Genomic DNA, 27,595 nt, shown 5'->3' with positions numbered 1-27,595 from the left:
CCATGATCTACCCAGCCCTACACCCTGCTCTATATGTCCTTGTTCTCGTACATCATGATCTACCCAGCCCTACACCCTGCTCTATATCTCCTTGTTCTCGTACATCATGATCTACCCAGCCCTACACCCTCCTCTGTATGTCCATGTACTCCCACACCATGATCTACCCAGTCCTACACCCTGCTCTATATGTCCTTGTTCTCGTACATCATGTTCTACCCAGCCCTCCAGTATGAACAGCGTCGGTTCCCCTTTAAATTTCTCGTGAAGAGCTTTCAACCAGTCCTGCAGGCGTGTTCCAGGGTCGATTTTGTGTACGTCCGGGTCCGTCATCACCCAAGGTCGCGCGCACGTTTTATTCATGCTCAGAGTAGGGCACATGATAACGATGTTATCGAACACATCCTTGTAGTAACCCTCCAACATATCCAACACGAAAACGGTCTTCCCACAGCCAGTCTGCCCGCACACTATGGCGCAGTGTGGGTCAGTGGGTAGTTGTGGGTACCCCCCACTAGTAGAAGGCTTGCACGAATCTCCCATTGTCTATATTAAGTTGCGCGTCCATAATAACGTACAGATATAATTTCAACTTACCAGCGGGTTGAGCCTTCTTAGTAATCTGGATGGTTATCCCTTCGCTGCCGTTATCTATACGACGCCCGCTACCGTGCAGTTTATCATCATCCGTGGATCGCATGTCCAACCATAGGGCGTACTTGGTGGTCAGGTATTCACCGATCTGCACGGAGCCGAGGTCCAGGTCCTTTGTTATGTAGTCCCCCACTGGTAGCTTTTTTATCTCATCCCACTGCTGGTGTGGTCTCATACCATGACTGAACAGCTGGTTGGGCACGCCCTCGATGGTCACTTCCACCTTTTCAATCTCGGGGTTGAAAAACTTCTCGCTGTCCCTCCGGAATGGATCGTAATACTCCACGGGGACGACCAGGATACCTTTCATCGATCGCGCCGGCACGTTCAGGTTGATATTCCACACAGTGTCGCTCTTATCTCGCACGACTGATCTATGCCTCAATACGCGATCGTACAGTATAGCCATCTTCCCAGAGTACTGACTTCGAACCTGCCTGGCCAGCTCCGGGCTAGTGACCATGTCGAACTCCAGAGAGATGTTGTCTATGGCATAACTGGCCTCATCACCGTTCGGCGTACGCACTACTTTGCTATAGTCGTTAAACGTGAGCTCGTATTCGAGCCTATCACCCAGCGCGGCCTGGTAAAACGGCGCGTGTCCCGTGAGCAACTCGAAGTCGAGCGGCACGCAGAATCGATTCCCGTATGCTAGAGCGATGGCCTTTTCACCGTCCGATAACTTGTCTTGCTGTTCTTGCGTGAAGACATATCCTATGCGCGCCCGGGTTGATTTGCTGATGCCCTGGTACACATCATTGACTCGTTCTCTCTCGCTTTTCCAGAGATCCCTGTAGCAGTGAAACACGTCGCTGTCGTCGATGCTCAGCACCTCGTTACCGCTGATCTTGACGGTCGTTTTCTTGATGATGGCTCGACCCACGTTCCGCACTAGCTCGCGTTTATCGTTGTCGGAGGTCAACGTGATATTGAACGCCAGTCGAACAGTGCCTGGTACAATGAGGTCATTCTCACCAAGGTTTGGAAATCTAACCAGCAGAGTTTGATTCTGGTCTATCTTGCTGGGATTATTGGTGATGGTCACCGACTGACGCACGGCTCTGGCTCCTAATGGCTCTCTCAATCTTCTGAAAGGATCTAATTTTCTGCCGTACATTATTATATATAAACGAAATATATTTTTAATACTAAATAATGGATGAAGACATACCTATGAGGGAGATGTGGGATGATACTATGGATGATACAGGGGCCGATCAGGAGACCTCATTCAGCCTACAGCCGGCTGTCGAGCTCTCACCAAGGACCACACTCTTGAGGGACGCCGTCAACGATTATTACAACGCAGTTGAAGAAAGAGACGACATCAAACCGTTGGGAAGGTACTATGACAAATTTACCGTTGATGACGAGCGTAAGCTGTTTTTGAAGGATCACCCGGAGATCGATCTCTTTAATCAATACACGAGAGAACCGCTTGCTTTATCAACATTGGTCGGTAAAACTAATACTAACTTTGTCAAAAATGAACTAGGCTTCAAAGATTACGGTGGCGCGCGACCTAAGAAGATTCCCCCGAAGGCCCGTCAAGATCTGGAAGTCATCAGGGACGCCACATCGGTTCAAAACATGACTTATGATATTGAAAAGGTGTTGGCCGACTACGAGAACAAGCCCTTCCCGGGCCTCGAAATTACCTTTCGGGAACTGAAGGGGTTGGACCTGTTGATGCAAACCATTCGTGGTCAGCTCTGGAAAAGCACGGCCAAAGTGAGTGAGATAGACTACCACATCGCCCGTGAAAAGGAAAAACTCGGTGAAACTGAGGACGAGTCTATGAAAGCCACCATCGAGGAACGAATACGTAATTTGGAAGATGAAAGGCAGACCTGGTTGGAGACAGCGTCCGGCTACAAAGAAAAGCTTCGATCCCAGGTCAACCGTGTGCGGGAAACCATCAATCAAGTCCTCTACCGAGACACCACGTTAGCAGACAGGATTCGGATATTGTTCCGGGAGCAAGGGATCACCATCGCCAGCATTCTGACTGCATTTGGTTTCATCATATCAACCCTGGTGGTGTCACTGACAGGGGGAACCCCCACACCTGCCGGCGGGGGAACTCCCACTCCCACAGGCGGTGGTGTTAAAGACTGGATAAAAAAACTCGGGGAAGGCCTAGCTAAACTGGCTGGTAAAGCCGCCGAAGCCCTTCCCGGCATCCTGGGTAGCATCGTCTCGTGGTTGTTGAGCGCTCTGTCTAAAACTGCCATGTGGCTCAGTCAAAACCTGTGGGCAGCCATCGTCGCCGTGGCGGGTCTGGTGTACGTAGCGGCTAAAAAATCTTTAACCAAATAAGTCCCAAAGCTACCCCACCAACCACCAGGGCCGTTTTACTATCAATATGCTGCTGATAGGGGGGTGTGGGGGGTACCCCCACATGTATATGGGGGTGTGGTGTTGGTTGAACTTTAGACTCCGGGGGTGGCGCCACTATACCCTTTTCACGTGGTGGGATGTGTGGGATATAGGTGGTGTTAATATCGGGGTTGATACCCAACTTTTGATCCTTCGTGGCTATGACTATTTTGTTGTTATAACCCACCACTTTTTTTATTCTCAGTTGCATATCACTCGGAGCCATGTACAACCCCACACCGAACACGTAATTGACTTTCGATCTGGCGTATTCTAACACGTTTTGGTAGCGTTCGATGGCCCGCGGGAGATCAACTGGAGAATTGATAGCATCCTCAATGTTGGAAACGAACTGTTTCTGAGCGTCGTAAGCAGTTCCCTTACCGAGGATGTTGGAACGCGTCATAGACTGCGCACCCAACAGCGCCCACACGTACGTTCGAATCGAGTCGTTCAAGCGTATTGTACCAGCACGAGTGAATTCTTTCGATGTTTTTGAGATCATTTTAGTCCAGGCTGTGGCTGCATCAGGATTGGTTTGCTTTATACAGCTGACATGGATCTGTTCATTCGTTGTGGGGCCTGTAAATGTATGACGGTGTGGGTTGTATGAACCATCTTTAGAACCGGCCTGATATGTTCCGGATCTGTAGAAGTACACGAGAACTATACCGAGACCATGGTTCACACCAGGAAGGCGAAAGTCTTTATTCGTTGGAATCTCAAACTCCCCACAAATACGTTCATAAGCGCGTTTATCATAGGGGTTATTCGTCATACTCCACGCTTTATCTTGGGGAAGAGGAGCACTTATTTCCTTCAATATTCGTCTCGTTTGATAATAAATATGAAACAAAATGACTGCCTTACTCAGTTCGTCTATACCGTAGTCTAGTGTCACACCCGACCCTGTCGTCGCACACCACACAGCAAAGTTGAGTTGGTTCTGCCAAAACTGCATTGGGTTTTGATTCCAGTTTACCACCGCCTGCGCGTTATTAACGGACACGACATAGTTTTCAAAGATATTAATAAAGGTTGTTTTAAACCCCGTGCCATCTGCATTCACCACGATTTTCAAGTGTGCTAAATCCATATTATAATATATGAATTATATATTATAATATGTACATAACACTTCCAGGAATAACGAGCGGTGAGGCCGTTCAGCTGACGCACGCGATCGATAACACGTCAGGTCAACTCGAAGTCGCACTCTGCGATATCACCTACCTACCGCAATGGACTAACATCAACATCAGCAACAATAAGCTGTTCGTCAGTGGAACTCGCAGCCAGATAACTGACGGCTACTACAGCGTGTGCTCTCTAAACGACGAGGTCTTCAAACCCCTTGGAGCCGAACTCAAGATGAACGACTCAAACGGTACAGTGGTGTTAATCAACAACGGAAGAACCTCATTGAGGCTCGGCCGACCATTAGCGAGGATACTCGGTATGTCTCCTGACGAGATAAAACCAACAACAACCGTCACAGGCACGAAGTTACCCGACCTAGTACCGTACCGAGAGCTGTACATTCATCTCGGTCAGGTGAGCACAACGTACAACATTCAAGGAGGTCACCCTTCCACTATACTGAGAGCAGTGCCGGTGAAAACTGAGAAATTCAACGACGGTAGAACCGAGTCGTTTTCACCACGGCAGTATAAGAGATTAACCCAGGGCAACATACCTGAGCTGACAATATCGGTGTTAGATATAAATCATAATCCTGTAAATATAGGATACCTCAGCTTAACGCTTCATGTAAAATGACCAGCGCACAAGGGCCCGGAGTGAAAAAATGCGTCAATATCGGGATCTCCGACCTCGGAGACACGCGCGGTTTCGACGCTCCCGGAGTAGATGGTAAATCGTACGCCTTGCAACTGAAAAACAACATTTACAAACGTGTTGAAATCCCCTCCGGTGGAACCCTAAGTGATATAGTAGATACCACAAGAGCAACAGTCAACACTAAGTACGCCCTTGTCAACACCGGTGATAATAATTGGATAATATACCCATCGTTCGGTGGTAAACTGTTCGACTTAGACGATGTTGAGAGCACTACCGTCGTCCAAAACAAACCATATATGCTCGTCTTCACCGAAGATGACAAGTGGGTGTTGTTACCCAATAACGACGACTGGTTTCTCAATATTAGACTCGTCTCTCCCTACGTGTTCACGGATAACAAAGACAACCACCTAAACAAAGTCGTGAACAATGGAACCCTGCTCGTGGCTTACGTCCCAACTCAGAGACGTAGCATAGTCGTCAGCCCACTCGACACTATGGCAGCCCACATGCTATCGAGTAAACCGGCCATACAAAACGTGAAATTGCAGTTGGTGTCTGAATTCGAAGGCGTGGTCAGTATACTAGAGAGTCTACCGGCAAACTCAACACTGATCATCAAAGTCTACCTAGGGGAACCATCGGGGAATAATATCGAGATCGTGAAGGGGATCAAACTCGGGTGGGTGAAACGACACCAGTATCAAGTTTGCAACGTTTACGTGCGGGTGGGTTCCGACTCCAACACCAGTCTGCAGGGGGTCAACGTGATCGTGGAAAACAAGATATCACTAACCAATATCTTCCTGCCTGACAACATACACTTCATGGGTATGAAGTTCACCCCTGAACTATTATCAAAAAACCAGTTGGAAATTATATCGTAATAGTATAATAATGATCAGTCATCGACCCAACACTACACTTAACGACCTAGGAGATACGGAGGGATTCGATCAGCCTGGTGAGGAAGATGAATTATACATCCTACACTTCAAAGACAACGTGTACAGACGGGTGTCGTTATCAGATTTTAAAGAGCCCAAATGGTTGATCAACTTAACACTCACCTCACCTTATATCACAATAGACACAGATAAGTGGCAGATCTCTAAGATTAGGAACAACGGTATCTGGCCCGGGGATTTCATTCCGGAGAGGGGATTAGTACCCATGATATCTACTGATATCGAAAAAAATGGGTTAAGGACTATAGTAAAAAATAAATTAACATTTAGCAATAATCCTTATATCAAAGATCTTGTTAATAGAAGATTCTCCCCTTTCACACTCATCATAGAAGTCTTCTTTTGGGTTTTAGACAATGAAAACCCCCCAAGAGTATGCCAAATTTTACCCGGGGTGTCAATCCACTGGTATGACGAACACATACACCAATATTGTCGTATTATTATACAACAGGATACCCCCACGGGTCCTATAACCAGCTTAATAAGCCTCAGTGGGGTTTTTATTACAACAGGAAAGTCTATTAGATTCTCACATATTACCCTGACTAGTTGTATAGAACTTGTAGACTTCAAATTCATTGATAGAATATTAACTGAACCCCAATTAAAATATCTTCCAAAATATATATTATAGGATGGGTCTGTACCCAGTCGTAGAGGAAGTAGCGAAGACGCTGGAAACCGTAGATGGGTTCCGCTTGAGGCAGTTATGTGATGTGAAACGCCAACTAGAACAAGACCGTGACACGCGGAAAGCACTATGTAAGAAGTACAATAGAGCTTTCAATATCGTGGACGGGGCTGACACTACCCTTATGGCAACCAGCATGGGACTAGGGGCTGCAGGTGTTGGGTTGTTGGCTACTATCGTGGCCGCACCTATAGTGCTAGGGTTTGAAATAACAGCTGGGATAGCGGGGGTGTTAGGGTTGGCGCTTAAGTTAGTATCACGCAGACTGCATCGTAAGGCATTGAAACACGACGAGATCAGGGTTCTGGCCGAAGCAAAGCTCAACACAGTGAGTGAGCGTATTTCCACGGCACTCTCTGATAGTAAGATCTCAGAAGAGGAATTTAGTTCAATCCTCTCTGAACTCACAAAATATAACGGAATGAAACAAGATATTCGATCCAAATCTCGTAAGTCTGCTATCAGCGAGGACGAGAAAAAAAAGTACATAGAACAGGGGATACAAAAAGCCCAGCAAGCCTTTATTATGAACACCAAAGAGATCGTAGGCGGTTCACGTTAAACTGTTTCATCGATATAAACGTGACATAGGCACCCAACTTTTTTGTAGTAGGGGTAATAGTAGCAAGAGCTAATGGCCCAACCAAAGCCTTATTTAGTAAATAAGGCTTTGTAGAGACTTTTCTTGAAAGTGGTCCAGAACTGTCATTCCCTATACTACTCAACTCCCTCAATGATCGGAACCATATGAATCCTTCAGATTTTGTATCTGTACCGAATAGAGGCTGCATTGTCCCGAGGGCGTACAATAATAGATTTCTAAATGTACGATATGACTGTCAACCCCTTAGCTTGAAACTAACGCACTAAAGACAACTACTCTGATCCCGAACGTAAGATTACTATGGTATTGCTGACTATACTAGCGATAAGCTACACATTTCTAATACTGAACGAGTTCTGGGTGGAAAGCTCACTCACTTGTTTCCAGATGTAGAGGGGGTTTGTGTCTGATGTAGATTTACTTGACGCGGTTCGAGTGAAACAACATCCTCAGAGTGAGTGAGTGAGTGAGTGAGTTTATCACGGCGGGGATACCAGAAATGGGCTTCACACAAAGTGCCCATGTGGGGACATCCTTACAGTGAGTGAGTGAGTGAGTGAGTACGCTTTTATGCCGCTTTCCGCAATATCCCAGCAAAACCAGGGCAAGGGACTCAACAAATTTTCTTCGTACATTGTACCAACAGTTGGACATCCTTACAGTGAATGAGGGAATTAGTGAGTATGGGTTTGCGTCGCTTTTAGCAATAGTTAGACACCATAAATTTGCTTCACACATTCTGTGGAAGCAGTCATGCTTCACACTGCGTAACCATATCAGGACATCCAACCAAGCGTAAAACTTAGAAGGAGGAAATCCAACACATGCGGGACCATTGCACTATTGAACCAAGTGAAAGTGCCTCGGGATCAACTTGCATATTTTTGCTAAAGTTCAAGCGAGACTGGACACGGAATGTCTCGCAAATAGGTCGCTAGTGGGCGTGGCGTATTAGTTTAAATTTAGGAATCGAAAACCAAATAATCACTTTCAATTTATTTCTGTCACATAAACAAACGTCGATTCGCCATGATCGTTCCTGACATATATAACAGAAAACAAACTGTTTATGTTTCCTTGTGTACATCTTGAAAGGAAGCATATTGATAGTCAGACTCGCCATTATGGTTGGCACATAGCCTCGTTTCCCAGTTGCATAGATCGATATTGGTGTTGCTGATCAGTCGATTGTCTGATCCATACATGAATACTACCAGACAGCTGTCACACAGGTGGAACATTGCTGACTCCCGCGTTATACAATAACTGCAAACATAACCTTTGAACTAAAACATACCTTCCAGGTGCCAGACTAAGCATAACTACTGCCACTGACGACATCCTCTCTACCTGTTTATAAAGTGAGTGCAACCTCTCACATAGAGGAAAAACCCATTCCTCGGGAATCCAGAGATCAGCGTAAATATGAAAACAGGAAGATGTGTGTAATACCTTGTGATAACAAAGGACCAAATTTATTCAATGGTGGATACAATGTAGTCCATCCCTACAAAGCGTTGATGCTGTCACTCATGTGGTATGATTGCTATTAAAAGACCCTTTTGAAAATACAACATTAACTTAAAAGTTGTCAGTGCGAGGGATCTGAGTTAAGGGCGGGTGAGGATATACTGCGTGTTAGATAACAGCATGTCAGTGTCTACTACTAACAGCTTTTCACACTAGCCAGCATAAACCGAGGCCTCATTCCACCCTAGCAACTGTATGCGTTGATACTGAATTGCGTTACCATGTCTAAACAGCACCAGTTTCAAAAGATATAATAATTCATGAGTGAGAGAGTTTAGTTTTACGCCACACTCAAAAATATTCCAGCTGTAAATTATCGAGTTTTGAACGAGACAATCCAGTGATTAACAGCATGGACATCGATCTGCGCAATGGGACCGATGACACGTGCCAGCCAAGTCAGCGAGCCTGACCACCCAGTCCCGTTAGTCGCCTCTTACGAACGGCGGAGTCGTCTTTGAATAATTCCTGAACAATTGTAGATCAAGTAAACGCCACTTAAGTTCATCTGTGGACAACCAAATCAACGTGGTTAAAAGACTGTGAACAGTATCATTACGATCTCATTTTACTGGTTGATGTTAGCTCCCTGCAACTGTTACTTATCACATACAGTGGTGCATAATGGCATATCACTGGTGATAAAAATCCAGGTTAGAACTGGTCTTCAGTAGCCCATGCTTGTCTTGATGGACGACCAACGGGGACGAATGGTCAGGCTCAGTGACTTGGTTACCACATGTCATCATAACCCAGTTGCGTACATGGAACTTCTTGATCTTAATCACGATCCGCTGCCATATAGCTGGTCAATATTGCTGACTGCAGCCTTGAACAAACAAACAAACAAATCAACACACAGGAACCATGTCGGTGAATCTGTCACGTTGTCTATCTCTCTGTCTGTCTTTCTGTCTGTATTATGCACACATAATGAATATATTTGCAGTTGTATGTTCTTGTTATGCGTCTTCTTCTGATTCGCGAGACACATGATTCTGCCATGAATCTGCATGGCTGTCATTGTCTTCTTTGAATAAAGCCGAAAATATAATGTCTGTGTTTAATTTCCTCCTACCTGACTCCAGTAGAAAGTCACGTGTTCTCTGTTTGTCTGGACAGCCATTTGACGAAGCTCTCACCTGACCCAGGTGAGGGATGATATTCAACTGGTCTGGTCATGTGACTCTCCCTACCTGAAATGCATGAGTATAAAACCAGACATGAGCGTGACGGACTACATTACAGCTGGGACATCACGTGAGTAGGACGAACACACAGGGGGTGAGTATTTCTGATACTTTTAGTGCTGATTCTGGATCAGATTCAGCTACATGTTAAACGATACATGTATATTCATTCATGTTTTAAAAAAGTGTTTCTACATGTATCATGGCACATAATGAAACATTTTCTATCTTCATTCAACAATTATCGAGTCAACTGCTTGAACACACAATCAAAAATTGGCATGATGGCGTAGTTGGGATACTATGACATCAACCTTTTACCGAACCCGTGCAATGGATCCCGTTATTCCCCTCCTACGATAATCAGTTCTGGCCCTTCTCTTTTCAAGTTTTCGAGTTCCGAGTTTCGCAGAGATAGCAGATACCGTACATGCCCAGATTGATAAACAATCGGGGCTGAGGACGTGTTTTATGAACAGGAATGCTTTAGGAAGCTGAATCATGTGTCACGATACCTGAAAAAATCATCTCGTCCATGTGTGAAGTGTCACATGTAGAGTCTTCGAAATATTGTGTTCATTGTGCATCCTTAGTTTGTCATCCTCAAAGACAGCATGTCGCATTTTGTGTGGAATCCTTTGCAAGAGAAGGGACCAGCTGAATAAGTGGGTTTACAGGGTAATATCATGACGATAACCATATCTACCCACGTGCTTCGTTTACTAATCATGTCTCTGTTTGGGCGTCTAAAATTTATTATTGAAAGTGAAATGTGTAATTCAGTGTAAGGATTCACAATGTCCTGTAAACACAAACACAACACAAGAAGCAAGAAGTCCTAAACAGACCAGAACGCTTGACGTGTGTTGAATAAATACACGTTTACAAGCTGAAGAACAACCGTACTGCCTTCAACAGACCAACACAGTCTACAGTTTTGACATTGATAAGGAATATACACAATGATGTCGATCCTATTTTCTTTTCGTTACAGACTGGAAAAGACCTCAAAGAGCAAAACGCTTCGCAATGGCTTGCAAAGGTATTTCTTTACTATTCAGAAATGTATTCAAGATAAACGAGAAAACTGCTTAGAAACTGAATAAGCGCATGTATGGAACTGTGTCAGTCTGTAATGTATGTTCAGCATTCTTTAATATATTGCACAACATACAAGGAAAGACTTGAATTTTGTAAATAGTAATAGGTAGAGCAGACCACCGTTGCCTTCTCAGCAAAACACCTGGTGCCATGATAGATTGTTACTGATGTAATTCCTGTTGGGACTTTACGGATGCACGGACGCACGGACGCACGGACGCACGGGCGCTGCCTTTGTGCACCTTTGAGAGGGATTATTCTCAGGTTTTGATACTTAAACTGAGCTGACTGATTCGTTACAGCTCGGGTGATTCCTTGTAATTAGCTTAGAATACAGCCAGAGTTGAATAAAGCAGGAACATTACAACCATGTCAATAAATATGAACATTTATGAGCACAAAAATTTGAAAGCTTAAAGAAACAACACTCACAACCTAGTACTTGATCTTAGCTCTTTCAAATGGCGTCTGGTTGAAAGTCAAGTGTCGATATTGATGTTATATAATTTGACATAATCGTTGATAGTGCCTGAAGTTATGATTAATCTTCTTCACAGAAAATACAAGAAGTTTTCTGAAGAGAGAAATCCGAATGGTACTTGTTGGAAAAACTGGAGCAGGTAAAAGTGAAACAGGGAATACAATAATTGGAACTGGAAAGCTAGAAAAAGTTTTCCAATCATTAATAAGTCCAGCATCCGTTACAAAGAAATGCAAGCAGCATTCCTTCAAACGTTTTGGCTACGACTTGCAACTTGTGGATGTCCCAGGTTTTAGTGACACAAGAAAATCCCATGAAGTTATCAAGCAAGAGATCATGAAATGTGTGGGGATGTCATCTCCTGGAATACACGCCATTCTTTTTATCGTAAGAATAGGAAGGTTCACCGAAGAAGACAAAAATACACTGGAAAAATTCCTGCAGTGCTTTGGACAAGAAGCTAAAAAATTTGTGATTGTTGTATTTACTGGAAAAGATGACTTGGAACAGGAGGGTAAAACTCTTGAAGACTACTTATGTGAGTTTCCAGTGATGTTGAAGCTTTTCTTATTTGATACAAGTCTTCGCTTTATTGCTACCAACAACAGAGGGACGGATGAAGAAAAGGAGAAATTTACCAAACACCTGATAGACATGATAAATGATATGGTTGATAAAAATGGTGGCCAGTGCTATACAAATGAAATGTACGAGAGATGTGAAGCTGATCTGCAAGAAGCCGAGAAAAAGGAAAAACTTGAAGGGATCAGGCAGAAGGAATTCGAAAACAGACTTAAACAGGAAGCTGCTGCTTTGGACGAACGGTATCTTCACATGCAAAAAGATGAAGAACTGTTGATAGAACGCCTAAAAGCCCTAGAACTGAGGCAAAAGGAAGAAGAGGAAAAGAAGCGAGAGGCAGAACTAAAGGAAGCACAGGAGGAAATGAGAAGACAGCTTGAGGGAATGAAAGATGAAAAAAGAAAACAAAAGGAAGTATTTGAGCTTAGGAGAGAAGAACTGCGTCTTGAAGAAATTCGTAAACAGATGCGAGAGAAGTTAGAAGAAGGGAACATGGGTTTCATACGAACTGCTTGGCATTCGGCAAAGAATCTTGTATTTTCACTTTGGTAATGAAGTCCATGTCTGAAAGAACAGCAAGAGATATGATGTACCTCACTGGTTAATTTCCACATGTGAAAATTGACCAAAAAGAGCAAAGAATCTTGTGTTTTCACTTTGGTAATGAGGTCCATGTCTGAAAGAACAGCAAGAGATATGATGTACCTCACTGGTTAATTTCCACATGTGAGATGATTGCATGGAACATGAACATTGCGTTTTCTTGACCATGTGAAAATTGATCAAAAAGAGCTCTTGCCAAGTCAATCAAAGAATTGCAGAAACTATTGCATTTGGTCAAAGCTGAGGATAGGTCAGTGGTCGAACATGACAAGTTGAGAAAATGATTTATAAGCTAAACACAGTGTTGTGAAAAACGAAAGGTTAGATTGAACCGGACGTTGGGTTGGGCTGCCTGGTTTTCGATCAAATTCTTAACGCCGGGAGTGTAACCCGTTCTTTATTCTGTTAGAGCATGTAGCTGTAGAATAGTCTAAAAACCTTATCTCTCACCGATTTCGTTAATCATAACATGATAAAAGACTGCATAAATTAAAAGGTACAGCTTTCAATCATTAAAAAAGTGTCGTCTTTTCTCTAGCGTTATTTTTTCAGTAAAACAATCTTTTATCTATTCATTCATTTTACAGTTTTTATGGGTAAAATCTTCTCGTCTGAAGCGACAGGGAATTTTAGTCTTGGAAATGAGGAATATAGGTGACTGCTACAGTTCCCTATTTTAACTTGTACCAGATATTCCTGTCTTGACAGGTTCTAAACTGCTGTTGTTTATTTGTGTGTTTTGTTTGTTAGTGTAATGTAGCACTCAGTAATATCATTAGGTGATTATGGAATGTACATGATTGTGTTGAACTTGACATTTCATGTCTACATCAACATACTTGAAGCAAGTGAATATTCGGGCTAGAAGTGGTCTTCAGGAACCCATGCTTGTTGTACGAGCTTACTAACGGGAACAACCTCAGTGATTCATATTGAGTAGATCGTTTCGCGTGTTAATTGATATGTGTGTTCGTGTGCGTGCGTTCGTGCGTTTCTGGAGGAGCACGGTAACCTTAGCAATATCTACCCGGTCTGCACGGTCTTCCGTTTAGCCCCTTTACTAAGTTTTACATTAGACGTAGCTCAGTTGTAGGTCTGTGGGAGGTATGATAGGACATTTTCTGCACTTTTGTGTCTCATGATAGACTTTTGTCTTAGAAACTATATACATTGACCGTTATTTATTTTGAGGTTTTTTAACATATTTATCATGGACAGTTTGAATTCCATATCCGAGTCAGCTCAATACACCAAGGAATGTCTTTCCGTTCTTGCTTTGATGAATAAGTTCGGAAAACATGATTATAGATTATTCTTGTCTGGCGTACAATTTCGATGGATTACCTCAAATACATCATAATCCGCAATTCATCTTTCAATCACATGGGAATTATGTCCATTGCTGGATGTGTGTGTGTGTGTGTGTGTAGGTGTCGGGTGGGTTGGTGGGGGAAGAAGCTGTTTGTGCGAGAGACAGAGAAAGAAACAGAGAGACTGAGAGAGAGAGAGAGACTGAGACAGAGAAAGAAAGTGAAGACAGTGAGAGACTGAGAGAATGGGACGTCGTGGGAGGGGCGGTGGGTTTTTACAGAGAGAAGATTCTCTAGGTATAGCTGGGTGTTTCGTTATGCCTCGTAAGGATGGGGAGGCCATGTATACTGCGACCGCTATCTTAGCGTGCAGTAGAGTAGAATGAAGGTGTATACTTGACTTCTACAGCTATAATCATACATCACAATTATTTTTTAAAAAAATAAGGATCTGTGAAACTTGCTTTAAAGGATAAAGTCGGGGAATTCGTTTGAGGTGATTTCATGTACAATATACACCATTGTCCACAGCACCAAATACGCCAAGTTCTACACGCGCCCTGAAGACCTACACAGTCGCTCACTACAAAATATACAGTGTTGTGTCACATCTCTGCATAAGCCCTAGAACTCAGATCTTTATGTCCATACAGTCCCACATCTTGATCCCCAGCATCCAGGTCCCTATGTCCCATGTAGCCAAACGACTGCACCTTGATCGACCCAGGACTACACCCAGGTCTCTATGTCTGATGATACCCCACACCTTCACCTGCATCTACCCTACTCTAAACTCAGGTCTCAATGACTGATGATGCCCCGTAAATTCACCTCCATCTACCCTGCTCTAAACTCAAGTCTCTATGTCTGATGATACTCCACACCTTCACCTGCATCTACCCTGCTCTACACTCAGGTCTTTATGTCTCATGATGCGACACACCTTCACCTGCATCTACCCTGCTCTACACTCAGGTCTATACGTTACATAAAGCCCCACACTTTTCTGTTTATTGACCCACCCTACACCCAGGTATGCATGTCCCTGTGCAGTCCCACGCCTTCCCGGTGATTGACTCCGCCCTACACCCAGGTCTGTATGTATCATGTAGCCTACATCTTCCTCTTGATCGTCACCGCCCTACACCCAGGTCTGTATGTATCATGTAGCCCACATCTTCCCCGTGATCTACTCCGTCCTACACGCAGTTCTGTATGTATCATGTAGCCAACTTCCTCTTGATTGACTCCGCCTTGCAATCATGTCTGTATATGTACCATGTGATCGACTCTGCCCAACACCCAGGTCTGTATATGTATCATGTAGCCCACATCTTAGGAGTGATTGAGTCCGCCCTACACTCAGGTCTCTATGAATCATGTAGCCAACATCTCTCCCGTGATCGACTCCGCCCTACACCAAGGTCTGTATATATCATGTAGCCCCCATCTTACTCATGATTGTCTCCACCCTACACCCAGGTCTGTATGTATCATGTATCCATCATCTGCCCCGTGATAAACTCTGCCCTACACACAGGTCTGTATGTATCATGTAGCCCTCACCTTCCCTGTGATTGACTCCGCCCTACACCAACGTCTAAATGTCTGAGGGTGTACAACACCTTTCCCGCGATTGAATCTACACTCAGGTCTATATGTCTCTTGTACTCCCACATCTTCCCCTTCATCTACCCAGCCCCTACACCCAGGTTCGTATGACCTAAGCAGTGCAACACCTTCAGTCACAACACTTCGGTGAAATACTCATTCCTCAGGAATCCCCTTCCCAGCATTACTGGTTGTTCGGTCACGCTTGTGCACTTCTCATTTCAAGGTTTTCTTAACCTACGGACGCGACGTAACATAGGATTCTAAAACACACTGAAAGGCAATATAGTCACTTTACACACAATGTCAAATCACACTCAGGTCAAAGTGTAGGCGTGCATCATACACTATTGTGAAGATAGCAATATAGACGTGGAAAAGTGGAAGAAAGAATAATTCACATTTCCTGTACTCTTTTAACCATAACATGTGAAAGGATTGTGGTTAATCATAAGTGGAACACAAAATTCATTCTTAAAGAGAAAAAGCTTGTGGTTATTTCAAAAAGTCGTCTGCTTCAGTCTTGCCTGCCAACGAAACCACAGACAGGTTGCGTAACTCTGTCGTCGGAGCCCTGCAGTGATGTCATATGAGGAAGTATTTTCAGTTTGTTGTATGTAAAGTGAGTAACAAGCTTGTCAATTTGCTGATTTCTTGAAGTCAACAAAGACATGCCGAATCGCTGTTTTGCCGTCAAATGCTCCCAGGTGTCAAGCGATGGTGTCACCATTCACAGATTTCCATCGTCCCCATCAGTTTGAGCTAAATATGTTGCTTGTGAGTGCGAAGCGAGCGTTTTGGAAGCATGTACGTATTATTCTGGTGTTTGGACGCCTACCTCGCTTCCGACATAGAAGAAGCTATATATTTAGATTATTTTCATCGAATTCAAAAGAATTAAAACTGCTTACTAGTTATAGTAAATGACTGATGACCAAAAGGATTTTATTTGAACAAAGCGATTTCTTCTTCAGAAGCTAGGTTCTGGTCAAAGTGACAATAATACTGTAAGTAATACAATACTGATCCCTGCCTCGCTTCCACGAGTGAAATTGTTATGATATTATCAGTGTCATGCAAAATCCCCCTGTCCATCAGTCAAAGACAGTACTGTAGGACATAGTCAAGATTTCGTAACTAGATTTCGGTGAAAACAATTTTAAACACCACTTGTACTCAGACTGACGGATGTTCGCGACTTTTTTAGATCGTGGCGTCACGTTCTGAAGTCCGTTTTGGGAATCACTTAGGCGTTATCAAGTTAAATGATCAGAAATACTTCCTACTCGTAGTGAAATACTTTTGTGAATCATGACCATAAAGATTTCGCATGACACCGTTTGTAAGAGAACCATAAGAACGATTTATAAACAAGTCTTGACAAGATAGCAATAGATTGTGAAAACATAGAGCTTTCATTTTCAAAAACAATTGTCGCTATTGCAGGTTTATACAAACCTACAAGCAAGACAATCTACTCTCGGAAATGTAAATGAATACTACAGCAACCCACATAGGTATACGTCACCTTTGCGCCTCCCTCGGATCGTTCAAATTTCGTTCGAGGGTGAGAATTCTGCACTGTTGTCAAAAAAGGTCGATTTAAGATAATTAAATGACGAAATGATTAGTTTTAATGACGAGGTTTCGTTTTTACTGATGTCAGTAAATGATATATGGATTTGTACCCCACTTGAGTTTATCTGATCATTAACTCAACACTGATACTACTGTTGGTTGGTTACCAGTGTGATTCATGACCTAGTCACCAGCACACGAGGTCCGACGCCAACACAGCGACTGTGACGGCAACAGAACGTCACCCCGATTCATCTGTCACTCTTATCTTCCGTGGTGAAGGCCAGTCTATGATATCAACACTGTTGTTGCAAGACGCATCAGAAAGGCAGCAGCGTTGTCATGGTGAAATGTCAGTACAGGACAATGTAGCGGAATAAATGATATAAGGACTGGTATCATAATATGATCCCGATATTGTAAGGCAGTTAGATCCCCCCCCTAGACGACGTCCGTTTTCTCTTGGGGTTAAACACTTCAGAATGTGAATGACAGTTTTACACCGTTTTCCAGCAACATCACGACAGGGAACACCAGACATGGGCTTCACACATTCTACCCTGTGGGGAATCAAACCCGTGTGTTTGGCGTGAGTAGTGAACGCTTTAACCACAAGGCTACCCGGGCGCTCTATAGCGATATGCATCAGTGTTACCTTAACTTATCAAAGAGTAAGGAGTGGTGCCATTGGTATCATTACAATCATATTGTGCTGATTACAGTGATATTTTCCCACTTACCCCCTTGTATTCCGTAATGACGATGCGTCAGTTTCGTCCCCACAAACAACCATATTGTACAGCAAGACACAAACAAAATATTAATACATCATACGGGAAAATACCATGTTTCCTTAATTCACACAGTGTTTGTATCAGGTCCATGAACTTGATGCTCCATGCTCCATGTGAAAATCAAAATTACATCTATAAACAAGGCAATGTGAAACATCCAGACATTTTTCTCCTTAGGTTCTTCTGATGGATTAATTCGGAAACATTGTATAACGTTTATTATTGTTTGGTGTCCCTCAAATACACAATGATACAAACCCTAAAACACGGTAAAAGTAAATATTATTTTCCAAACCAGTCCTTCACCTCAGCCAAACTAGACGACAGTTCTACACATACCTCAGAATATCGCATGTAGTCCCACATAAACTTCTAAATCCACATATCCCTTACAACGTGATGTCAATTTCAATATAGTCCCACACAAACTACACCGGACTACATGCTTGATGTAACTCGTATATCCCCAGAAATACTTTTGGGCCTATGGCTCGACAAGAACAGAAAGTTGACTATTAGAAAGATGAACCGACCCTGTTTATTACATACCCTTGTGGGATGGGCTCTTAATGTACAGATCTAAATATGAACAAGTCTTACTTCTGTCCTTAATGTCAAGTTCATGTGGATAAATCAGGGGAAGGCAATTGGCGATTTGACGGCTATTGAACGAAATCAAAACATTGATATACCGGAGCCTTGAGTCAGTCAAATTACCTTGTTTCGATTTTGGCATCGCAAGCAGGCATAGGCAACAAGGAGTGGAGCACAGTTGCTGCTCATGGATATGCCTACTTCTCGTCGAAATGTTCTACGCCCAAATGTTACAAAGAACTTATCATTTAGAAATCTTAGTTTTCACATAATGTGTTTTTGGTAAACTTCAAATGGCATTTGTTTTGATTTTTGACAAACTGTCCAGAAACTCTGATGACAGATATACAGGTTTATCTTACCTCACACATAAATGTCATTTTCTGATTATCTGAGTGCGCTTCTGTTGTTTTCAATGTACCCTGCTTACAAACGAGGTGCCTTGCAATCCATCCCGAAACGTTGCCAATGACAACTCATTCGGTAGTTCGTGGTTGTACTCCTTTATCTCGAATAACTCACAAATAATCTACCCAACCCGACACCATGGTCTATATGTATATATTCTCCCACACCATGATCTCCCAGCCCTAAACACAGGTCTATATGTCTATGTACTTCCACACAATGACCCAACCAGCCCTACACACAGGTCTGTATGTCTATGTACTCCCACACCATGATCTACCCAGTCATACGCCCAGGTCTATATGTCTATGTACTCCCGCACAATGATCTACCCAGCTCTACACAAAGGTCTATATGTCTATGTACTCTCACACCATGATCTACCCAGCCCTACATCCAGGTCTATATGTCTCTGTACTCCCACATCATGATCCACCCAGCCCTACATCCAGGTCTATATGTCTATGTACTCCCACACTATGATCTACCCAGCCCTACAACCAGGTCTATAGGTCTACGTACTCCAACACCATGATCTACCCAGCCCCACACCCAGGTCTATATGTCTATGTACTCCCACATCATGATCTACCCAGCCATACACCCAGCTCTATATGTCAATGTACTCCCACATCATGATCCACCCAGCCCCACACCCAGGTCTATATGTCTATGTATTCCCACACTATGATCTACCCAGCCCTACAACCAGGTATATAGGTCTACGTACTCCAACACCATGATCTACCCAGCCCTACAACCAGGTCTATATGACTATGTACTCCCACATCATGATCTACCCAGCTCTACAACCAGGTCTGTATGTCTATGTACTCTCACACCATTATCTATCCGACCCTACACCCAGGTCCATATGTCTATGTACTCTCACACCATTATCTATCCGACCCTACACCCAGCTCTATATGTCTATGTACTCCCACATCATGATCTACCCAGCTCTACACCCAGTTCTATATGTCTATGTACTCCCACACCATAATCTACCTAGCCCTACATTAAGGTCTATATGTCTATGTACTCCCACACCATGATCTACCCAGCCGTACACCTGGGTCTATATGTCTGTGTACTCTCACACCATTATCTGTCCGACCCTACACACAGGTCTATTTGTCTATGTACTCTCACACCATTATCTATCCGACCCTACACGCAGGTTTATATGTCTATGTACTCCCACATCATGATCTACCCAGCTCTAGATCCGGGTCTGTATGTCTATGTACTCCCACATCATGATCTACCCACCCGTGAAGGTCCCGGGGTAGAATAGGCCTTCTGCAACCCATGTTTGCCATAAAAGGTGACTGTGCCTGTCGTAAGAGGCGACTAACGGGATCGGGTGGTCAGACTCGCTGACTTGGTTGACATATGTCATCGGTTCCCAATTGCGCAGATCGATGCTCCTGTTGTTGATCACTGGATTGTGTGGTCCAGACTCAATTATTTACAGACCGCCGCCATATAGCTGGAATATTGCTGAGTGCGGCGTAAAACTGAACTCACTGACTCATGATCTACCCAGCTCTACACCTAGGTCTATATGTCTATGTACTTCCACGCCATGATCTCCCAGCCCTACACCAAGGTCTATATGTCTATGTACTCCAACACCATGATCTACCCATCCCTTCATCCAGGTCTATTGGTCTATGCATTCCCACATCATGATCTACCCAACAACACACCCAGGTCTGTATGTCTATGTACTCCCACATCATGATCTACCCAGCCCTACACCCGAGTCTATATGTCTATGTACTCCAACACCATGTTCCACCCAGCCGTACACCCAGGTCTATATCTTTATGTACTCCCACGCCATAATGTAGCCATCCCTACATCCAGGTCTATATGTCTATGTACTCCCCCACTATGATCTACCCACCTCTACACCCAGGTCTATATGTCTGATAATAAGAATGATAACGACCGGCATATGGTATTCAACCTCAGCCTCCTGAATTTCACACACTGGGGCAATAATGACAATAGCATTGTCAATAATAAGGACACTCGGCCTTTGAGGGACACATGTAGGCAATAATGTAAATAGGAATGAAAAGAATGATAAGGAATGATACACCACACAGGGAATGCTGTAAGCATATGCACCAAGAAATAACTGTCAGTGATCATGAAACAGTAAACAGTAATATTGTGCCTTTTCTTATTCCCGTTATCGATGTGGGTCTGTCATCAATGCACCAATGGGATGATTTGTCTCCCAGATAATGGCCTGAAATACTGGTTAAAGGTCACATAAAACGTAAAACACAACTTTGCACATTCTCATACCTTTCGGTATGCAATTACCTTAACAAATCATCAAAAATGCCAATTCAACCTATAAAGTTAAAAAAAAGGCGATGAATAAAAGCACGCGAAATCTGAGTTCAAACGATTCACTAAATTTCCTCCAGCGCTGGGGGAAAACGTGGTTTGAACAGCTATGCTGCGCTGCACCCATAACGCATGCGCAGTGAATAGGTTCGCGGAGATTGAAACAGTATGCATGCCCGGAGTATGAGGTCGTGAGCAGTAGTCTAATCTTGGTTGTGTACACAAACAAGTAAATAATCTACTCGTTACATCAAAAAACAAAACTTGTTGATTGTGGTAAGCAGTTTCTTTCACAGAGAAAGCTCAATGTCCGGTTTATTGACACTTATATGTCTGCCTGCCTGTTTGTCTGCTTAAGGCAATATGCAATACACAGCTTCAATCATTGAACACATGCAATCTGAACTTAACACCAATCAGGCTATACGCTATAAATAAATTGATTTATGGCTCGTACACCCCAGTCCTGTCTCTGCCACACTATGTAATTAGACAAACATTCATACACATGTACACTATGGATAACAACTTCTTTTAGTGTAAATGATTATGTTTGACAATGGTATATGAATCCATACTGAAACGACGCATCAGGTACAATAAATGAAGTTGTTATCCATAAAGAATCTTACTTTCTTGCGACTCGCCATACTTCTAAAATGCCCACCAAACATCATCTTTCTATACACACAATGAGCCCTCAGCGTATCAGCTAATGAACCAGCAAAATCGGAAGCCGTCATTACACCTGAGTGCACCGCTACCCGCTATGACAGGGTTCGGTCTCACGAAGGCTTCGTTTCGAGGGAAGTAAGCCCAAGTACAAAATATTGCACTTTTGAATCGCGATTGTAGGCTTATAATTTCGTTTACTTGTTTTGTACATGCGGCAATGTATATTACATGTCCTGAATAAGTGATAATTGTGTTTAATTATGTTTGATATTTGCACTGCATGTGATCTTTAAACATCTTAAAAATATAACAGGGTCAATGTTATCAATACTGGACCTCGAACCAACAGAGTACAGTGCATTTAAGTGAGTGGGGAACATACTGTTCACTTTCCTTCTGTATCCAGTCTCACTCAATCACTATGGTAACAGGTGTTTCGTCATTCGTCAACAGTAATTAACACTGGTCGCAGGAGGTGACTTGAACGGAAACAGCACTCCAACTGTCAAACACTGGTCACTGTGACCCATGAAACAATTTGCTGGCTGACGAAAATTCGAGACCCGGTTTCACAAAGCTATCTTAGTTCTAAAACTGTAAAGTATGGAACATAGACCTACGACAGTCGAAGCACTACGAAAGATTCTTGATACTGGACCCACAACTATTGTCTTCAATGGCAATGAGAATACACTTTGAGGCAATAACAAAATACTTGAGCTCTCCCTAAAAGAAAAACATAGGTGTGTTTTCACGAATTGTATCTACTGACTATAATTTCGGATAATGCACGTAATTCTATACTAGTTGCAGCCAAATGTCAATTTATGAGAGATCAAATGTCTGTTAACACTTATTGTATATCTATACTAAAGGTTTTGTATACCAAGTACCTCATGAAATTGTAATAAATTAAATTATCTTGCTGACACAATTCCCTCAATGATCGGAACCATATGAATCCTTCAGATTTTGTATCTGTACCGAATAGAGACTGCATTGTCCCGAGGGCGTACAATATTAGATGTCTACATGTACAGTATACCTGCAAACCCCACAGCTTGAAACTGACACGCTAAGGACAACTACTTCTACTGACGATCAGTGTCCTCCTGCTTATAAAACGTGTACAATCGATCACACGCGATTTGCTGAAATCTGAGAAGACGTGTACAATGTATTGCATGTTCTGTAGTATATAGTTAGCGTGATATTCTACCAGACATTTAAGATGTCTCTTTTGAAGCATGAACAGTACACAAAGACCGTTGTCAAAATAAACCAGTAACTTGATTGTGCGAGGGATCTGATTTTGGGACATACTGCGTGTTAGGTAATACGTGGGTGCCTACTACTAATATCTTTATACGTCAGCCAGGCTATACCGAGGCCTTATTTTACCTTAGGAACTGCATGTGTTCGAATTGCTGCACTAGATGTGATAATTTCCAAGCATACACCATCACGAACTCTTATCTATGATTAAAAAGACACTTAGTTCATTTTTTGACAGTTAAAGTTACTGGCCAAAAATATGATCACTGGTATCATTGCTGTCATATTTTACAGGCTGATCTTACTTCCTTCCACTTGTCAATAATAGCAAATAATGGCACATAATGAAATATTACTAGTGATAAATCAAGCTATAACTGGGCTTCCGTAACCCATGCTTGTCGTAAGAGGCAACTTAATGGATGATGTGGTTAGGCTCGCCGACTTGGTTGACACAGTCGCGTAGATCGATGCTCATGCTGTTGACTAGTTTAATAATTCATATATCTGTATAATTATCTGATGACCAAGATGGTCAATTCAATTTCAACGTGGCATTTTCTTCCAGTTATCTTTCCACTTGTGTATTTGCAGTGATTTATGAACTTGTGAACTGGGATTACATTTATCCATATAAATTAATAGTTTTAATATGTGGATGTTCTTCCTTCATTTACCTGTATTCCTTTGTATTGCTATCCTGTCTATAAAAAATGTAGATATGAAATCTGTGATGTGTTTAGCTGAACGTTTCATTTATATGTATATGGTGATTGAGCTTCTTACAGGTCGCCTGTTTTGGCGTCTGAATATATATGCTGTTACCAATGTGTTCTTCTTCGTCTTCTCCTTCTTCCTCATCTTCTTCTACTTCTCGAGATACGTCATTCGGCTATAAGTATAAAACCAGAGGTGGGTATGACGGACTATATTACAAGTGGGACCTGACTTAGGTAGGACGAGCACACAGGGGTGAGTATTTCTGATACTTTTAGTGCTGATTCTGGACAAGATTCAGCTACACGTTAAACGATTCCTGTGTATTCACTTATGTCTTAAAAGTGTGTCTACATGTATCATGGCACATAATTAAACATTTTCTATCTTCATTCACCAATTATAGAGTCAACAGCTTGAACGGACAATTTAAAGATTGGCAGTATGGCAAAAGATTTGCGTAGTTGGGATACTATACCATCAACATGTCAGCGAACCTGAGCACTGGATCCCGTTAGTCGCCTCCTACGATAATCAGGACCAATTCTGGTCCTACTCTTTTCAGGTTTTTGAGTTCCGAGTTTCGTTCAGATAAGAGATACTATGCATACCCAGATTGATAAACAATGGGCTACTGAGGACGTGTTAAATGAGCACTTACGTTCTATACAAAGAAATGCTTTAGGAACTGAATCATGTGTCTTGATACATGAAAAATCATCTCGTCCATGTGTGAAGTGTCACCTGTATAGGTCTTCGAAATATTGTTTTCATTGTCCATCCTTAGTAGGTTTCCATAGAGATAGCATGTCGCATTTTGTGTGGAATCCTTGGCAAGAGGCTGACCTAGATGAACAAATGGGTTTACAGGGTTATGTCGTGACGATGATAACCATATTTTACCGACGTGCCTTAACCCTTGACGTGTGCTGAATAAAACCACGTTTACAAGCTGAAGAACAACCGTGTTGCTTTCAACAGACCAACAATGTCTACAATTTTGACATTGAGCAGCAATGTACACAATGGTGTCCATACTATTTTCTTTACGTTACAGGCTGGAAAAGACTTCAAAGGGCAAAAAGCTTCGCAATGGCTGGCAAAGGTATTTCTTTACTATCCAGAAATGTATTCAAGATGAACGAGAAAAACCGCTTTGAAGCTGAAAAGTGCATATGTGAGACTGTATCAATCTGTAACATATGCTCACCATTCTTTATTATATTGTACAGCACACCACCGTTGCCTTCTCGTTGATTGATTCGTTACAGCTCGGGTGATTCCTTGTCATTACCTTAGAATATAGCCAGAGCTGAATAAAGCAAAAACATTGCAATCACCTCAATAAATATTTGGTTGTGATTATATTTATGAGCACCATAATTAGTAAGTTTAAAAAATCAACACTCAACACCTAGTATTTGATCTTACCACTTTCTAATGGCATCTGGTTGAAAGTCAAGTGTCGATATTGATGTGACATGATGTGACGTAATCGGTAATAGTGTGTGAAGCTATGATTATTTTTTCTTCACAGAAAATACTAGCAGTTTTCTGAAGAGGGAAATTCGAATGGTACTTGTTGGAAAGACTGGAGCAGGTAAAAGTGAAACAGGGAATACAATAATTGGAACTGGAAAGGAGGAAAAGGTATTCCAATCATCAATAGGCCCAGAGTCTCTTACAAAAAAATGCAAGCAGCATTCCTTCAAATGCTTTGGGTACGACGTGCAACTTGATGTCCCGGGTTTTTGTGATACAAACAGATCACCCGAAGACATCAGGCGAGAGGTCATGAAATGTGTGGGGATGTCATCTCCAGGAATACACGCCATTCTCTTCATTGTGAGAATTGGCAGGATGGGTGACGACGACAAGAAAACACTAGAATTTTTCCTTCAGTGCTTTGGACAAGAAGCTAAAAGATTCGTCATTGTCGTATTCGCTGGAAAAGATGACTTGGTAGCGGAGGGTAAAACTCTTGACAGCTACTTAGGTGATTTCCCAGTAATGTTGCTTTTCCTATTTGATATAAGTCTTCGCTTTATTGCTACCAACAACAGAGGGACGGATGAAGAAAAGGAGAAATTTACCAAACACCTGATAGACATGGTAAATGATATGGTTGATGAAAATGGCCGCCAGTGCTATACAAATGAAATGTACGAGATATGTGAAGCTGATCTGCAAGAAGCCGAGAAAAAGGAAAAGCTTGAAGGGATCAGGCAGAAGGAATTCGAAAACAGACTTAAACAGGAAGCTGCTGCTTTGGACGAACGGTATCTTCACATGCAAAAAGATGAAGAACTGTTGATAGAACGCCTAAAAGCCCTAGAACTGAGGCAAAAGGAAGAAGATGAAAAGAAGCGAGAGGCAGAACTAAAGGAAGCACAGGAGGAAATGAGAAGACAGCTTGAGGGAATGAAAGATGAAAAAAGAAAACAAAAGGAAGTATTTGAGCTTAGGAGAGAAGAATTGCGTCTTGAAGAGATTCGTAAGCAAATACGAGAAGAGCTTGAGCAAGGCAACATGGGTTTCATACGAACTGCTTGGCATTCAGTAAAGAATGTTGTGTCTACACTTTGGTAGTGACAGCCATGTCTGAAAGCACAACAAGAGAAGTGGTATCTTTGACTGACTTGGGAACAGCTCTGATTGGTCAATTTCCACATGTGCGAATATTGCATGAAACATGAACATTGCGTTTTTTCGTCACTGTGAAAATTGACCAATAAGAACTATTTCCAACTCAATTTAAAAAATCGTGGGAACTAATGCATTTGGTCAAAGCAGAGGATAGGTCTGTGGTCGAAAATGACAAATTGAATACGATGAGAAGAAAGGTAAACCAATGACCTGTAAGCTGAACAGAATGTTGTGAAAAACGTTTGTTTGAACTGCACGGTGGGTTGGGTTACCCGGTTTTAATTCAAATTTGTAACGTCGAGAGTGTTACCCATTGTGTATTCTAATAAAGAGTGTAGCAGTAGCATTTTCTAAAATGTTTATCTCTTCACCGATTTCGTTAATCATAACATTATAAAGCAATGTATTAATTAAAATGTACAGCTTAATATCATGAAGAAATTATCGTCTTTTCTCTAATGTCACTTTTTCTTAGTAAAATAATCTTTTATCAGTTTATTCCATTTCAATTTTTATTGGTAACATCTTTTCCTCCTCTGTAGCGACAGGCAATTTTAGACTTGAAAATGAGGAACACGGGTGACTGCTACAGTTCCATATTTTAACTTGTATCACAAATCTGCACATTTAAAAAAATGAGCAAAAGGACATTATAATAGAAAAGGCTAAATACAGACAAGCTTGCAAGAATAAAACTGAACAACAATTTTCGGATAACAATTTAAGATCAGCTGGGAATGGACTGAAGTCTATTACAGGGACCAAAGAAAACAAGCAGCTGATCAATGTATCTGACAACGTATCATAAACAGGGACGTGTATCGCTTAGAAACAGCGTTCGAATGATATATATTTGTATAGACCCTACCCTAGTACTATATAAAAGGAAAGGGATGTAACGAAGAAACCACCCCCTGTTCGATCAAAGTTACATGTCACCGCGTAAACTATTTTAAGGCCCCGTCGACGCCAACGGATCGAAAGCCAGATGATTTCCCTACAAAATGACCTATAAATGGTCAAAGTTATAC

At 42.4% G+C, this 27,595-nt stretch overlaps 2 protein-coding genes across 2 annotated transcripts; both read left to right on the top strand.

Moving 5' to 3' along the window:
- The first annotated feature begins 9,833 nt into the window (after nt 1-9,833).
- Nucleotides 9,834-13,122, top strand: LOC137259872 (GTPase IMAP family member 4-like). Its single transcript, XM_067797505.1, has 3 exons — nt 9,834-9,916; nt 10,817-10,864; nt 11,481-13,122. Exons 2-3 carry the CDS (start codon nt 10,852-10,854, stop codon nt 12,536-12,538), a joined length of 1,071 nt encoding a protein of 356 aa, XP_067653606.1. The 5' UTR covers nt 9,834-9,916; nt 10,817-10,851; the 3' UTR covers nt 12,539-13,122.
- A 12,368-nt stretch (nt 13,123-25,490) lies between these two features.
- On the top strand, nt 25,491-26,507 carry LOC137259338 (GTPase IMAP family member 4-like). The gene has a single exon (XM_067797018.1). It carries the CDS (start codon nt 25,491-25,493, stop codon nt 26,505-26,507), a length of 1,017 nt encoding a protein of 338 aa, XP_067653119.1.
- The last annotated feature ends 1,088 nt before the right edge of the window (nt 26,508-27,595 follow it).

This window comes from Haliotis asinina, chromosome 13 (assembly GCF_037392515.1).
Source record: "Haliotis asinina isolate JCU_RB_2024 chromosome 13, JCU_Hal_asi_v2, whole genome shotgun sequence".
In the NCBI taxonomy this organism is placed as follows: domain Eukaryota; kingdom Metazoa; phylum Mollusca; class Gastropoda; order Lepetellida; family Haliotidae; genus Haliotis; species Haliotis asinina.
The sequence above is the reverse complement of the archived record's forward strand: the minus strand, read 5'-3'. Positions and strand labels throughout refer to the sequence as shown.

Bases quoted from the DNA above. Each gene is read 5' to 3' on its own strand.
- LOC137259338 (XM_067797018.1), top strand. From the start codon at position 25,491: ATGGTACTTGTTGGAAAGACTGGAGCAGGTAAAAGTGAAACAGGGAAT.